The 17,523-nt window shown below is 39.8% G+C and overlaps 1 protein-coding gene across 10 annotated transcripts in view; it reads right to left on the bottom strand.

Annotated features, from left to right (window-relative positions):
- The window catches only part of GSAP (gamma-secretase activating protein), a 187,990-nt gene that overhangs the window by 67,147 nt on the left and 103,320 nt on the right, over window positions 1–17,523 (bottom strand). For 2 of the 10 annotated variants that reach the window (XM_032484156.1, XM_032484157.1), the window contains one exon: window positions 13,319–13,461. In XM_032484156.1, coding sequence (XP_032340047.1) covers window positions 13,319–13,361 — 43 coding nt within the window. In that variant the 5' untranslated portion in view covers window positions 13,362–13,461. Of the gene's footprint in view, window positions 1–9,324; window positions 9,931–13,318; window positions 13,462–17,523 lie in introns of those variants that run through there. The other 8 variants (XM_032484158.1, XM_032484149.1, XM_032484152.1 and 5 more) reach the window with 8 other exon arrangements.

Raw genomic sequence — 17,523 nt, 5'->3', positions numbered from 1 at the left:
TTTTAGAATTGTTATACCTTCCTGGTAGATTAACCTGTCAGGAACTCAGCAGAGCTGCCAGATGTCAGAGTAATAGATTAAAGCAACAAGCTTAAAAAGCGAGTAACAGTCAAGCCTTCTATCACTTACTGTGGTTGTATAAGCAAAAATCTAAACCAGAGACAGCACCAACTGCCCCATCTGCTTCCCCCATGGAAAGGCATGCTGGTGGAGGGGCAGACAGATCAGCAGAGAGGTGAGTTACCTCTCACTGCCAAGAGGGCCCCAACAAAAGGACCCAGGGGCTCAGGGGAGGGAGAGGGAGAAGAACTAAGGGTGGAAAAGTACTAAGTACTGAGTCAAACTAGAGAAAATGTATCTTCAAGTTTCCCCTCCTTTTCCTGCTGAGGGGCTTTCCGCAGAGGCACCAGCTGAAGGCTCTTGATAAAAAGGCCTCCAAATGAAGACACCTGGGCTGGGATGCAGCTGTGAATAAGATTATAACCAGCCAGGAGGGCCTGAATCTTGAATCTAATCACCTTCAGGGACCGCAGTGCTTTGACTATGCACCAAGTCTGGTTCGGGGAGGGCAGCTTTTCTCCCATGAGGCCTGCCAGGTAAAGCTTTTTTAACTGTATACAGTTGGGCCTGAAAAAAAGGATACATAGGTTTTTAGCCAGGAGCTGGACTAGTCAACACTTTTATTTATTATAAAATGTCCTTTATCTTTAATAATGCTTTTTAAAGTCTACCTTGTCTGACCTCAACGTAGCTACATCAGCTTTCTTTTGGTTAGTGCTTACATAATGTAACTTTTCTACCCCTTTATTATCAGTCTTCCTGTGTCCTGATATTTAAGGTATGTGTCTTACAAGCAGTATCGTTTAATTAGAGTGTGCAGTCCATTTACACTTACTGTACTCACTGATACACTGAATGTATGTCAATCACAGTCCTATTTATTTTCTATGTGACTCAACTGTTTTACTCTTCTTGCCTTCTTCTGGATTAATCAAAGATTTTACTATTCCATTCTCCCACTTGTTAACTTGTTAGTTATATATTATCTTGTTATTCTTTTACTAGTTATCCAAAAAGTTACATGAATCCTTAACTTATTATGTTTTAATATTATGTGGTGCCAAGAAATGTGAAGCAATTAAAACTCTCATATACTGCTAATGGGAGTGTAAATTGGAAAACTGGCAGTGTCTACTGAAGCTGAATATATACGACTCAGTAACTGCCCTTGCACATATACCTCAAGAAAAGTACACACGTATTTTGGCAAATGACACATATGATGTCCAAAGACTATGGTTCATAACAGCGAAAACTGAAAACAAGATATCCAAAAGCAAAGAATGAGTAAATTGTGGTATATCCAAATAATGGAATACTGGACAAGAGTAAGAATGAATTAACTAGTCATTGTATCCAGTAATAAAAATGAAAAAACTACAAAAAAAAAAAAAAAGAATGAATTAACTTGCTATAACATACACCATGAGAATCAAGCAAAAGAAGCTCAGATCTTCCCCTCCTGAAAAAGTTACCAACTGTATGATTTAATTTGTTTCCAAGTTTCAAAAACAGGCAAAAAGAATCCACAGTGCTAGATGAGTAACTGCTGGAAAAGAGTATGAAGGGGACCTCTGGGGGTCCATTAATGTTCTCCTTCCTGCTCTCAGTGCTAGTCACATGGGTGTGTCTCACTTTGTGAGAATTAACTGAACTGTGCACTTATGATTTGTGTACTTTTCTGTATGAAGGCCACATTCCGATGAAGGATATAAAGATTTTTTACACAAAACATTTAACTTGTAGGTTAACTGACCATCATCTTCCTTCCAAAATTTTAGGATATTCCTCCCAATTCTACAGTTAAACAATTTAAACATAGTTAGATACGCATTGATAATTATCATCATTAATTGAGGAGAAATGTGTGTTTCCCTAATTTCCTCAAAATTAAATCACTTAAATTTGACTCATTTTCCCCTTATATGAATAGTGTTCTTAGACCTTAAAATATTGTTGATATTGACAAATTCCAATACTCAGACAAAACATAAGCAAAAATATCCTAAAGATCAGGCCAAATTTCAGGTTATACGCCTAATTAAAAAGGAAAAAACAAGATAAAAAATAAGGATAATTGGTGACCTTAACCCCTGCACTGGAGCTGGGGCAGCAGGAAGCATTTAGAGACAAAGAGCAGGTTTCATTGAGAATTTAGGAATCATCCTGAGATCTCTCTTCCCAACTTTTCACAGGAAGAAACTGCTGGGACACTCTGAGGGCAGGCAAAGGAGGGGGCAGGTGTCATTTGTACATGGGTATAAGCACTTTTCAATATATAGCAAGGTGTCAGACATATTTCCCACTGATTAAAAAAAAAAAGTATAATCATCTGGTCTCTTACAAGAATAGTATGCTCCAATTAGCTTACTGCTAAATAGTACATCACACTTTACAAGTCCTCATTTCTATCTCATTCATACTGTGTAAAGTATTATAGGCCCATTGCATTGATGAAACAATTGAGTTTCAATGAGGTTAAGATACTTGACCAATATCATATATCCAAAAAAAAAAAGTGGCACAGACTAATTTCAAACCCAGGAAAAGGTAAACAGAATAAACTAGGTTTCCTGTACCACACTTACAATGGGAAAATGGATAATTACTGAAAAATCCTTTTAAGGTGATTTTGCAGACACCTAAAGAGAATTTCAGTGAGTTTCTTTTTATCCTGCACATGACTCAAAACTTGTGGAATGCAATGTGTCAATATTTTGAGAAGTTATTTTTTTCTTTCAAGATTATAAGGATGCTGAGAGAGACCTTCTCAAAAATGCACTTAAAATGTTTCAACTACGATAAGAAACTCCTTTACAAGAATCTTGCTAAGAAAAATCCAGTTTTCTTACAAAAGCACATCTATTTTCAAGTAGTTAAAAAATTAAGAAAAATAATTCTCCAACAAATGCAGATCACAACAAAAGATAAAACCATTAAACCAGTGGTTCTCTGCTCTGGCTGTGTTAGAATCAACAGAGAAGCCTTTAAAAGAACATGGATGCCCAAGCCCCAGTTCCGTATTCTAATTTCATTGAGCTGGTGAGGGGCCCACTCTCTGGTGTGTGTGTGTGTGCGCGCGCGCGTGTTGTTAAGTTCCCTGTGTTATTCTGAAGTGCAGCCAGGGCTGAGAACCACTGAACTACATATTTATAATACACATGAAACAATATTCATTAGATAGCATAACTAGGACCACCTTATAATGTAACCATGGTAGACACAGTTGAAAGAAATAATAAAAAATAGTGCCTTCATGGGTCTGTTAGGCAGTAATAATTGGAGTCTTAAATAATCCTGTAGTTAAGTACATGGTTCTCAAGGACATTTGTATTAAACAAATTTGGTAATGTTGAAAGGCAGTGTCTCAGTACACACTCTGAACCCATCAGCCCTTCCTCCCTAGATTAGTTGCTCATGATTTACACACACCCTTTAAAAAGAATTATTCAGTGACCTCTTTGCTTACTCATTCTGACTCCTCTCCCACTAATTCATCACTGGAAAGTCCAAAGGAGGAAGTTTAGCAATTTCAAATGAGGAAATGTTTAATTTTACAGTTCAGTGTAATCAGAGTTTATGAAGAGAAAATGTAGCATTTTGATAGAAACTTGCATAAGTAAACCTACTAAAGAAAAGGAGGGTACCTAGTAAAGGTGTCGGCAAGTCACAGCTCATGTAGAATTACAGCTGGTTTGCCCAATATTCTCATCCACATCAATCTATTCTTTGTCAAACACAAGGGATTTTGTGTTACAAGAAAATGTTTGCCAAATGTGTAAATTTTGTTTCCAACTGCTATTTGACAAAAATCAAATAAAAATATTTGCTGTCTTCCCAATGACTATGGAGACAGGGGAAGTCTTACAGCCTTGAATTAGGAACCTTGAATTAGTTCCTAATACATAGATCAAGAAGTGTTAAAATATGATTAAACCCATGGTGTTTCTATTCTGTAAATCATTCACATAAATCCTCACACTCAACATGACCAGATATTGTAATTCCTAACTTATGAAATAAATATCATTATGTGATCTATATTTCATACCCCAAATAAAATGAGAAAAATCAAGGGTGCAGTGATCAGTTAAGAAGTAATAAAGAAGAGAAAAGAATTAGAAAAGGAGACAAGGAGGGTAGGGGAGGGAAAGCTGAAAAGGAAGGACAGTGGCAAGAGAAGACTGAAACAATAAATAAAAACAATGTGACTACAGCAATCCTCTGGCTCCCAAATCTGACCCAGGGTATCAGAAGGCAAAAGCGTTACTCTCAAGTCAGTACCTGGTAAAATTTACCATCTCCCTGGCAAAGATGAATAATTACAATATTTGAAAGATTAATCAGCCTGGACTATCATAAACCCAAGACTGATCAAAGCAGACAAGAAGAGATAGGTGAGAAAACCTACATTCTTTCTGGTCTTAAATATATTGAACATTTAAACCTTAGAAAATTTACATACCACAGACTTTTTCTTAGTTTCTTAAAGATATATTATTTCCCAAGAGGTGATTAAGCATTGGATAATATAATTAATATATAAAATCTATTATATTGCTCCATACCAGTAATAGTTAGGAACATATGTTTTTAAATACACCATTTATGAAAGCAACAAAAAAATAACAACCCAGGAATAAATCTAGCGAAAGATGTGCCGAACCTTCATGGAGAAAATTCTGAGACTTACTAAGAGTCAAAAGGGGGCTCTAAATAAATAACAAGCTACCGTTCATAGTTGGGAAGATTTAATATTGTAAGGATGCCAATTCTTCCCAAGCTGATCTACAGATTCAATGCAACTGAAAACAAAAATTCAATAGACTTTTTGGTGAAGTCTGACAGGCTGATTCCAAAATACATATGAAAGAGCAAGGAGCACACAATAGCCAAGATGAACCAGAAGATGACTGAAGTGAGGAGACACTCTACCAGTTGCCAAGACTTAACACAAAATAGTTACTAAGATGTTTTCACTTTACACTGGCCAAAGGAACAAAATTAAAAGCCCAGAAAAGGAGACCCACACATATGGAAACTTGATGTGTAAAGGAAGTGGTTTTGTTATCAGTGAGAAAAGACAGGGCTATTTGGTTGGTGACACTAGAACAATTAGCTATTAACACAGAAAAACAATGCAATTTATAAAAGCATATTTTAACACTTGTACGCTATAAATAACAGCAAAACAACACCATGTAACTACCACTCAGCTTAAAAATAGCAAATATCAAAACTACTTTTTAAGGCTTTTGTGAACCCATATCTGATTCCTACATCATATTATATGCAAAAATAAATTCCAGATGGATTAAAAAACAAAATGCAAAAAGAAAAGCTTTTTATAGAAGTTAATATAAAAATGTCTTCATGACTTCTAAATTTCTTTAAAATATCCAAAAAAACATAAACTATAAAGGAAGACTCATAAATTAGATTACATTAAAATTAAGAATTCTTATTTATCCAAGGTACTATCACAAACTGGGGGAAAAAAACAGATTGAGGGAAGATATTTACAGCATGTATGATGAAGAAAGGACTAGAATCCAGGATACATTAAAAAATGCCTAAAATCAATATTAAAAAAATGTCAGAAAAATGGACAAAATGATGAACAGACATCTCATAGAAGGGGAAACTCAAATGGCCGATAAGTAAATAGAGATGTTCAACCTTAGACCACAGTGAAATAACATTTTTACCCACCAGTTTAACAAAAATTTAAAAATCCGGAAAAATCAAGAGCTTGTGAAGACATAGAGTACCAAAAACACTTCCATACCACAAAAGGGAGTGTTAATGAGTACAAGCACCTTACAGAACAGTTTGGTGCTACCCAGGAAAAGTGAAGATGTGTGTAGCCTGTGACTAATCAACTCCACTGTCAGACATCCACCCCAGAGAAACTTGTGCAAATGTGCACCAGGAGTCATGCACAAGGTTAGTAACAGCACTGACTGTAACAGCAAACCCCAGAAACCTCCCAAATGTCACCACTGGGAAAAGGATAAGTAAGCTGGGTTCACTTGGAACATTCTGAGACAGTTTAGTATATAGGATATTTACTAGGGAGTGCTTCCAAGTGGGATTAACACCTGCAGCAGGAAGGAGAGGAAAGCAGGATCAGGCTGGGGAAGAAGTCAAGCTGTAAGGCAGGCTCAGGAGCCTCAGGTGACGTTGGGGTCCTCCATCACAGAAGCTCTAGAACTGTAATTAATTATTAGTTGTCCCATATTGAGTCAAAATGCCCAGGCCTATAGACCCTAACTCAATCCCTCATTAGAGGTGGCCATACCCAAGGGGGGCATATAGTTGGGTGACACAGCCCTCTACCAAGGTCACCCCTGAAGGGGCTGACAGCTGAGGACTATCTGCCACTCACACTCACAGCACCTGGGAGAAGCCTTTCCTTGAAAGGAAGATCTAAGCATTGCATCGCCATGTCCACCATATTGTTGGATATTCACACAAACAGAACACTATACAGCAGTGAAAATTAATGACCTACAGCTATAGCAGTCAACGTGGATAAATCGTACAATACTGAGAAGAGAAAAGAGCTAAAGAATACATATAGCATTCTTTCATCTACTTAAAGTTCACAAACAAGCAAAATGAAATGATATTTTGCTTAGGGAGATATACACGTAGATTAAAACTACAAAGAAGATCAAAGAAATGTTAAAATATAAACATTTAAGTGTCTGTAGGTAAAATTCTACAGATGAGGGAGAGAGAGAGAAATAGCATCAAATAGGAAGACATGAAAACCTACAAAAATCTCGATAACTGTTCTATTTTTAAGGTGGATACAGGATTTTGATTTTTTATTATTTACAGCATACATGTATTAAAATACTCTTTTGTATCACTGTTTTAACTTTTTTAAAGAACAAATATTTTCTTCAGTTATTTCAGGAGAAATAATTTTCCCCATGTTTAACCCAGAACCAGGGCCAGATGCAGTAGCCAAATCTAGTCTCCTTACTCCTTAAACCCTTGTTGACTAAAATGCTATTCTATAGGCACTGAATTTCTGTTCTGCCTGACTTAGCCCAGCTCTCTGGCTATTTTGCTAGAAATATGTCATACATCAGAAGCATTACTTAGCACCACTAAGAAATCTTCAATTGTATTTGTTGATGTAAAAATATTAAGGCTTCAAATTCAGAGAGCAAGTGTGCAGAGAGGAGACATTACAAGGGTATAATTATTCATAATTTACATATGAAAAGCTGAGACTTTGAAAGGAAAATAATTTGCACAAATGTGTGGAGTAATGGCTGTGCTAGAAATAAAATAGAATCCCAGATCCCCCTGCCAGTGCTACAAATTATAGCAGGAGAAGGATTAACTTGTGTTTTTTTGAGCTACCGCCCACTGGTGATTATCAGAAGTAACAATTTCTTTAGTACAACAGAGCTCATATCCTGCCAAGGTGCTCTGCAAGAGCAAAATACTACTAGTATCAGAAAAAGCTGGTATTTCTAGTAAGTTTACTTTCTGAGGACCCAAGGGTATCTGCTGTTTAGCAAATGTCAACACACAAGTTTATTTTTCTTCACACGTGAAAGACACAAGGAAGCCAAAAATCTAACTGGCTCACAGTTTTTCAATCACAACACACATTACTGAAACATAAGACTGTGGCATTTCACACTTCATCTAACTTCTCATTTTCAGACACATGGCATTTAGCTATATAAGGTGGAGGTCCAGAGAAAGGACCACTTTGTGGTGGAAAGCAGGCTGGGAGTTGCTTACTCAATTTTTTAAAAGGTACACCTCCAAAAACTCTTTAGACACTCAGGAGACTTTAAAACATTTCCCCCAAAAGTGAAGCTTTACTAATAATGACACTAGTCATTAGTCAAATTCACTAGTCAAATGTAAGCCTTGAGCCAGACAAACATGACTCCTTTTTTGGAACCAACAGCCAACATGACAAGACAAGGAACCCTACATATATTCTGCAAAAGCCATAGGAGAGTGTGAAGATACGAGAGAGAGAGAAAACTTTCACCAGTGTTAAGGGGGAAAGAGTTGTAGATACGGGTAATTTGATAGCCCTTCCCCCTAAAAATACCCTCCAACAGTCTACAGTGTTTAAGGAAAACCAGAGGGGGAAAATGAGAGGCAAGCACACTGAAGTGGATAGCTCCCGTGCACAAGCTGGGAACCCAGGATCTCATTGCTCTGAAGCTGAATTTAAGCCCTGAAGATGCAACATTATTTACAGCAAACTTCTCTTCTCTAAAAATAACCACGGAAATCACAGAGTTCCCCTTCTTTAAAGTTTTGATTGATCAACACCAGGAAGCCTCAAAAGTCACTTTTCACTCCTTCATCAAAGTCAAAACAAAGGATTTTTGAGACAGATGAACACCAAAGCCTCAAATGCCTGGAATGCGTTCCAATTCACCCTGAGGACGCTGGGCAGGACACCTGAGCATCGCTGCCTCTCACAACCCTTGCTGGCACGCAAGGTGGTCTCTGGGTTGGTGGTGATGGGCCTGATATCAGCTTTGGCAAACAGCGGGCTCTCAATTCACTGCTCACAGGCCGAAAGCAGGACCCTGCCCTCTCGCACTTCACAGCCGAAGTGGCATGTCCCCTAAATCACCGAAACTGTTCACACAGAAACACGTCTCACAAATGTGGGGACAAACTGCAACTGTTAAGTATTTATATGGTGGTTTTCTAGGTGGCCATGATTCACTTTTCTTTTTCATAACGCGGGAACCTTAGGAGTCCCTAGTCTTAGTAGAGCCCCTGCCGGGGTGAATTTTCAGGCAGGTGAGATGTAAGTGAAGCAGAGAGAACCACCCTCTCGCACTCCCCGCAGCCTTGGGCCAGAGGAGCGCAATCCGGGCAGCGGCTCCACACGCCCTGCGGTGATGAGACGATGCTGAGAGTACCACCACTGTTCCTGGTCTTTCTGCTGAAGATGAATTACTGTGGGCAATCGGTAAGCCAGAAGCTGGAGGACCCGCCAGAAAAGGCTGAGCAGCTTGGCCGCAGTCTTGCCCGGGGGCTGCCCTCCGACCTTCACGTAGGCCGGGAGGGTGGCAAAGCCCAGACTCCAAAGAGGGACGCTCACCCCTTCGGCACCAACCTTCACAGGTTGGCAGGGCGCACAGGCTGCCGCCGTCCGGTCGGGGCCCGCCACCCAGGCCCGACCCTGGAGCCCGTGCAGATGAATGACTCCGACCCCCCCGCCTCGACGGCCCCCAGCCGCCCTCCCCCGCCCCGACGCGCCTCTAGCACCTGGGCCGCCGCCTCGGGCCCCGGCGGCCTCTGACGCCGCCCGCTGCGCCCGCAGCCAAGGGAGCACGTCCTTCCTGAGATCGAAGTCGGCGACCAGACAGAGAGCCATCGCCCGGACGCGGCCACCGGGCGGCTCCGGGGCCCCGCGCCTCGGGCATTCCCGGCCCTCTCTCTGCGCCACCGCGCCCTGCCGCCCGCCCGCCCCTTCTTCCTCTCCCCCGCCCGTCGCTTTCGGTTCCGCCGCGTCCGGGCCGGAGAAGCCCCAGCACCGCCTCCTCCCGGCCCGGCCAGCGCCGAGCACCCGAGCCGCGAGCAGCGCACGCCGGGCTGCGGGGAAGGGAGACTGCGGCGCGGGGACCAGGCCCACCCTGGCCCGAGCCCTCGGCTGCTCCCTCCCGGCGGACAGAGGGCAGGAGGATTTGTTTCTCAGAGAGCTGTGAAGATGTGGCTAGACCGATGGTTCCCAAACTATGCCGCACGTTACACGTGGGCACCAGGCGTTTTCGGTTTGGGTTTGGGTTTTCTGTTTGTTTTCAAATCCGCAGGTGATTCCACTGTACAGCAAAGTTTAAAAACCAGTTGACTGGAGAGAGGTATTACTAGCTGGGTCTCCTGAGAAGGTTCAAATTCATCGCCGGGGCAGAAGCAGGCGGAGGCTTGGGCCTATTCGACGCAGTTTCAGGTTGATGGTGTTTCATCAGTAATATTTAGGTAGAAAGTAGCAAGGAGGACTGTGTGAAACAGATGATTCTATTTTAGGAGGGATTCAGAGACACTGGAAAGGATTAATTAGTTCAACACAAATGGGTCCTCTGCCTGTTTACGGGGTTCCCTACACTGGCTGCAATGAAGCTAATTGTTTAAGATTCCAGCTGCACTCCATCTTTTTTTTAAATTAAAAAAAAAAATGAAGTACAGTCAGTTTACAATGTTGTGCCAGTTTCATCTTTTAAAAAGTGTTCACCTTCTTCCAGGGCACCTGCTACTTTGGGCACCTTCTCATCCTCATCCCTGCAAATAAGTCCAGTGTTTTCTTAATCTTGCCAATTAGGATTCTTTTCATTCCCACTAGCGCAACATCAGTATTGCCTGCTGTGCCTTTGGCACTGCCAGACCCAATCCATCCTGCATATCAATGCCAGGTTATTACTCTTCCTAATACAAAGCTGTCCTCGTGTTCCCATGCAGAAGACCTTGAATAAGCACTGACCACCACAGCATACTGTCTCATCCTTCCAGCCTTTCCACCTAGACCTTCAGCTCCAGATGCGCCTGATTCCACAACCCCTCTGATTCCACCTCCTTCCCTCAAAAAAAAAAAAAAAAAAAAAAATCACTGGATCCTTCCAGTCTGGATCCACAAAGCCTTCTCACAGTGTCAGGTCACAGCGACCTTCCCAACCCTGAACTCTTAGGTGTTGCCAGTACACCTCATCTGACCATCAAATACTGCGATGAGACATGAATATTGAATCTTGAGTCTCTGCACCCTAGCAGGTGCTCCACTGTTACTGAAGAATGAGTCAATACAGTAATAGACTAAGGAACACTTGCTCACGTTTCTCAAAGTTAGGGTCTGAAAACTACCTGCATTGCAGTCATCTGGGAAGCTGTTTTACAACGTAGACTTCTGGGCTCTAGTCTAGACCTGGGTAAGGCACAGAAATGTCTATATTAGCCAGAGCCTCGGGTGATTCTTAGGCTTGCTAAGCTTTGAAAACTTCTCTAAAGAAAGGTAAAAGAAACTCCTGATTTCACTCTAGAGAGATATTTCTCCAAATGAGGTGGTGGATGATTTCAGGTAGTTCCCCACGACTCACCACCATCATTGCACCTGCAAAGTGCGTGAAGCTTTAACTGAAATGCTTAATGAGGCTGCAAATACTGCTAGTGCATAAAAGGGAGGCCGCTGAAGTCGCGGAGAACTTAGTAGCTTAGTACGAATGTTTCATGCCAAATGGAGATGTTGCCTGTCACACAGAAACATTGCCTACTTAAAACATTCAGTAAGTTTCTGTTAACTTTTTTTCTCAGTTAACCTCTATTTTTGCCAAGCAAGACTGATTTTATAGTCTTTACCAGGAAGAGATTATATAAATATTCCTTTCAAAATAAATTTAAGTAAAAAAGACATAGAAAAGGTGAGAAATAATAACTAAGATACCAGAAAGATGTGGCCAGAACCATGAAGCTGGTATATGAATGGCTGAGCTCTGGAGATAATTCACAAAGGAAAAAGACTGGTAAATGGTGACTTAGTGTTTTAAAATTTGTGAAAGGTTAATGGAAGAAGAATGCTGATGGATTATCCTTCAACTTTAGAGAAGGCAGACCTGGAGACTGTCCTAGCTTCTCTGGTTAAAAAGCTGCTTCATTGATGGATGTGTTTACTTGACTGTGGTAATCATTTCACAATGTATATTTATATCAAATTATCATGCTGTACAATTTAACTATGTGCCTCAAAAAGTGGAAAAATAAAGCTGCCTCAGAATTGTTAAGCACTGGAACTGCCTTTTGGATAGAGTAGAAATATTTCTGCTTTTTGGGGATTTTAAGAATTGACCATCATCTTCCTTAAAATCAGAGCATAGCATTGAGTTGGAGACTTAAAGATTTTATAATCAAGATCTTTATTTTGTAGATGAGGACACTGAGGCTCAAAAAGGTGAAATGAGTGTCTGGTCTAATATAGCAAGGCTAGTTACCACAATGTTGGGATCGAAACACAAGTCTCCTGCTACTGGGGTTTGTGTTATGTCCAGTGACCAGACCTAGGAGACTCAAATTACCTTACAGCCTGAAGATGTCTACTTATTCAAATGCCACACCCTGATTGGGGTGGAATTTTGGGACCACAGTGAGAAATCACAGAACTGGGATCACATGGTTTCCTCAAAATAGCCTAGGTTCTTTGTAATTTCATCTTGAGTTTTAGAGTTGAAGGAAACTAAAGGAATTGGAAATGTGGGTTGAGTAAATCATTTGTAAATGAAAGTAGTTTATCTAACAGAGGGATTAAAATGAAAAGTTCTACTCTATTTTCCCAACCAAGAAAGAACTCTCGGAAGTGGAACACTATACAACTTGATTTTGAAGGAATCAGAAAATGGTCCATTTAAAAAATCTAATCCAAAATTCTAAAACTGCAAAGTATCTAAGGAAAGGGCCAAAGATACTAGGTTTGAAACAGGCATTCAGTGGAGCAATAAATGTGCTAAACAAGCATTTTTATTAATAAACTTGTGTGTTGAAATTAAATAGAAGTGAATCAACTAAAAATCAAACCTTACATTTTAGAGCTAATCCTTTGAAAGCACAACTGAGAATTTTTTCATTAAAATCAATAGAGGTTACCAGAAAACCCATTAGAATCTAAATGGTAAATAAGTGAGCTTCCTCTGAACTTTCCAGGAAATAATTTAAGTTTTGTTACTAAGATGCTAAAGCACTTACAATGAGATGGCTTCTTATGTAGATATTGAGAATGCTGCTTCCCTATAGTAACCTATTTTTAGCAAAAATATTTAATGTGTTTTTAAGTAAATATTTAATGTGGTGATCATGACACCCCCCCCCATCCACTTGCCCCCAGTCAAGTGGTAACAGTTCCTCTTGCCAGTGACTGACTGGGGAGTGGGCATGTGCATCATCAGGATTAGATTCACCAGAAGTCAATGGAAACTGGGTGGGAAGGAATAAACTGGGAGTTCAAGATTTGCAGATAGTAACTGCTATATATAAAATAGATAAACAAGTTTATACTGTATAACACAGGGAACTATATTAAGTACCTTGCAGTAACTTATGAAAACGAATATATGTATGTTCATGTATGACTGAAGCATTATGCTGTACACCAGAAATTGACACAACATTGTGAAATGACTATATTTCAATGAAAATATATATATATTTTTTAAAAAGAAGTTAATGGAAACCCAAATTAACAGTGAATTAAACACACAAGGTTTTATTTTCTCACCTGTCTGGAGGTAGTCCAGTACTTGGAAGGTCTCTGAAGTCATTAAGAACCCAGGCTTCTTCCAGCTTTTTGTTCCACCAGCTCTTTGAGTATATCCTTGTCCTCATGGTCTGAGATGACTGTGAAAGCTTCAACCATCTTGTCTGCATTCCAAAAATCAGAATGGAAGAATGGAGATAACAGAGGATGCTGCCCCCCTTTTAAAGATACTTCCCGCAAGTTCTACGTAACATTTTTACTTACATTTAACTGACTAGAACTTAGTTGTGTGATCAAATACATGCAAGGGAAGCAAGGAAATATAATCCTTTAGCTGGCTAGTAATATGCCCAGATAAAAATCAGGATTGTATTACTAAAAAAAGTGGGGAGAACGGATATTCAGAAGCAACTAGAGGTCTCTTTCATGGCATTAAATCCAATTCTGGACAATACGTTGTAAGGAAACCTCTGTTACGGTATTTCTGGGAAGGATTTCTCTATTTCTGAAAAATGAGACATGGAAAAAGAAGGTCCTTTTCAGCCTTTATTTATTTCAAGGCCTGAATATAATTCCTGGAACTTCACCAGTCTTTCACTCTGAAAGGGAGTCCACAGATGGAATTGGGCAGAGCCCAAAGAACCGCAGATAAAGGGGGCCTTGGCATGTCGTTCTTGACGCCAGCCCTACCTCTGGCCTTTTTGATATTAGAGATAACAAACTTCGCTACTGTTTAAACAAGATTAAGTCCAACTTACATATAACTGATTCACTTTGCTGTACCCCTGAAACTAACATTGTAAATCAACTACACTTCGATTAAAAAAAATTTTTTTTTTTAAAGAATAAGTCAGACTTTTGTCTTACTTGCTTATTTTACTTGCAGCCAAGGCTCTCAATTTTAAGGAGCTGTCATTTCAAAATTTTGGTAACTTCCACCAAAGAGTGCTATGATCACTCTACACATTAGGTTTTGAACACACTAGGTTTTGAACACATTAGGACACATTGCTCTATATTTTTGTATTGTTTTTATTAACATAAAATGAAATAATGTAAACGGCACAGGTTTGGGGGGGAAAGCCCACATAAGCAAAAAGTTAGTTCCAGAACCCTGAGAACTTAAGGACCTGTGGATCAGATCATATTTGAAACTCGTTCTATCAACAGACTTTTTAATTACCTGAGCCGATAAATTTTCTTTATTATGTAAGTCAGTTTGGATTGGATTCTCAATTACTTCTGCTGAAAGCACCCCAAGTCGGGGATTCTCAAACTTTAATCAGCATTCAGATTACCTGAGAAGCTTGTTAAACTGTAGGTTCTGATTCATCAGGCTGGGGTCTACATTTTAACAAGCTGCTGGGTGAGGCTGAAGCTGGTCCATGATGACACTTTGAAGAGCAAAGTGCTGCTACATAATGCAAGGATCTTCCCACCTGTGTATTGCTACCATACTTTCACCACGTAGAGGGCTCACAGGGATGGGCTTGTAGCTGTGGAAACACCTCAGAGCTAAAGGTCTAGGTCCAGAGAGAAGTCTAAAATGGAGGTGAGTACTGATTTCATAGGTTAGAACCAGGCCATGGGCCACAAGTTCTAGTGGTGGACCACAGAAAATCAGAAACTAAAGGGAGGAGATTTTAGGGAAATGAAAAGGATCTTAGCCCAGGACTTCCAGAAAGCAGAGCCTGGGCAAAGATTAAAGTGCTGACACTTTACAGGAGAGATGCAAACACAGGCGCGAAAAGAGGTGAAGCAAGGCAGTAAATCAGAATCTGCATTTTAACAAGACCCCTGAATGACTCATGTGCAGGTTCAGGTTTGAGAAGCATTTTTCTAGTTACCATATACTTAAAAGAAGAGTTGTTTTCTTTCTTTCTGTTTGTGACTGAGTTACTGAGTCCCAAGCCTGTGTTGATTTGGTGCAGAGTAGAGATCTCACTCCAAGATGCAGGAGACAAGGGGGTGGGAGTACACAAGAGTCTTCCAGAATATACCTACTGTGTGCACATCACAACACAGTGATGCTAATAAAATAAATGGGCATCCGATAGCAAGGAGATTATCTTTATCTGTGTTCAGACTTTTCAGTGTTTTACTTAAAGTGACTTAAGTAATAATATTAGAGATCTACACAATAGGAAATGGAAAAAGATGTCACCTTCCTAGAGGATTTTTTAAAATATGCAAGATGTTCAAGGTGAATAATTCATATGTCCCTAAATCATCAATTCCAAGTCCTGTTACAATAAGGATGTTTTTGCAGTCATTTTAAAGTTCTACTCAAAAAGGAAAGTGAAGCGCATTGATACCCAACACATTTCTCATCTAAGAAAGGAATCTTATCTCAGTATGTTTAAAAATAGACGATAGAGTCTTATTTCTTACGAACTACACATGGAATTCTAAAGGCTATCTCAACGGTTAACAATAGTTATCTCTGGGAAATGTAACTAGATGAAGCTTTTTTTTTAAACCTTAGGTATATATTAATTTTTTAATTTTAAAAACCAGCTTAAAATTAAAAATTTTTAATCTTCACTCTGATTTTGGTAATAAAATTTTCATTCAAGCTTTAAGGGAACATCTTCCTGACACTTTGTGCCAACTTCTGGCCTATGTAGTTGTGGAGATGGCTGTATGCTTAGGGACATCATATGTTGTTTTTATATGTTAGAGAGCTGACACTGTGTTTAGCAGTGATTGATAGAGTAACCGTTTAAATCCGCTTGCTTATCATTTACAATGTTAGTGTTAGTGCATTCTCCCTGCCATTTGTTGAAAGAAGACTGACATAGATCTGTTAAGGAAATGTTCTGGAGAATAACAACCCTATGATTAGAAGGGAGATAAACAACTGACATTTAACAAGATGGACTAGAGAACAGTTTGAATCCATTCTAAAGGAATTATACTTGATTTAATCAGAGCATAGGGAAGACCTGGGGTGAAACAGTTAAAAAGGTACTAAACATTTCTGACAGCAAGAATGCTTGCCCAAGTTCCTTTTAAAGTTAGCTTATGAGTAGATATGATTAACTGTGTGGAATTACTATAGCTCAAATAGGAAGAACCATGAAATGTACAAAATAGGAAAAAATCATCCAAGAAGCATACAATCATGTGAAAGTTGGGTTGCCATCTATAATACCTGGATTTTGGTATTACTTGTAATGACCAGGGAAGAAAAAGTTATATTCTATCTCAGTCAGAAAGCATTCTGTTTCTAAGTGGCTTCTTAGATTTTTCTCTTCTTATTTAAATTGTATTATTTTAACAGAAAACTTCATCTGCTTACCGGTGATTTATTTAAACAGAGATGTCTTCCCCCTCCTTCTCCTTCCTCCTTTTCACCCCTTTTTCCTTCCCTTCCTCCTTCATTCCCCTTTCCCCTTCTGTTCCCAATAATTCCATCCTGAAGCCATCAGGTGGGGCAAAGAAAGGTTAGCAACTGCACAGGTAGGGTTGAGGACTGGGTGTCAGGGAAAATTTCTATTTCACAGCCCAAGCAGGGAGAAGAGGGTTGTAGAGGGTGTCACCCAGCATGAGACCTCAGAATCCAATCAGGAAGAGCTGGGCAGGGAGGTGGGGGTGGTTGTTCAGCACGGGGTATCAGATTTCAAGTGGCCTGGAGAGGGTGTCTGCACAGGGGTGGAGACAAGGGTGCAGCTGAGATGGGAGATGGGCTTCTTACAAGGGGGTTGGTCAGTTAAGTCAATATATTAAGAATAATGTGAGTCATGTTTTTCACTGGCAGGCAAGGGTGTCACAGGAAAAGAGAAAAGGGCTAAAATATACTCTGTAGTGCTGGATTGGAATCGGAAGTATTACAGTTTTCATTTGAGAGAGATGATGATGATGGTGGTGATGACAGATAGAAATGTGGATGTCACATAAATGTGTGTATGTGTATACACTCTAGTCCCGTCCACTGAAAGCCTGAGAGCAGCAATACCCCCATATCAATTTACATGCCTGGCACGAGAAAGAACAAGATGAGCCTGAAACATCTCATAATGCCAGAAAGCAAGAACGTACTCCAAAAATGATGGCAAAATACTAGGATGCAGGATCCAGTGTGATGGGGCTCCTGACTGGCCAAACTTGAGACAATTTGAGCATCAAAATAAACAACTACAATAAAGGATTGTGAACTGTTAAAAGATAAACATATGCATATTAAAATCTTAAGAGTTTATTTGAACAAAAAGCCATTCGAAATT

This window comes from Camelus ferus, chromosome 7 (assembly GCF_009834535.1).
Source record: "Camelus ferus isolate YT-003-E chromosome 7, BCGSAC_Cfer_1.0, whole genome shotgun sequence".
NCBI lineage: Eukaryota > Metazoa > Chordata > Mammalia > Artiodactyla > Camelidae > Camelus > Camelus ferus.
This window is presented reverse-complemented; position numbering and strand designations above follow the sequence as displayed.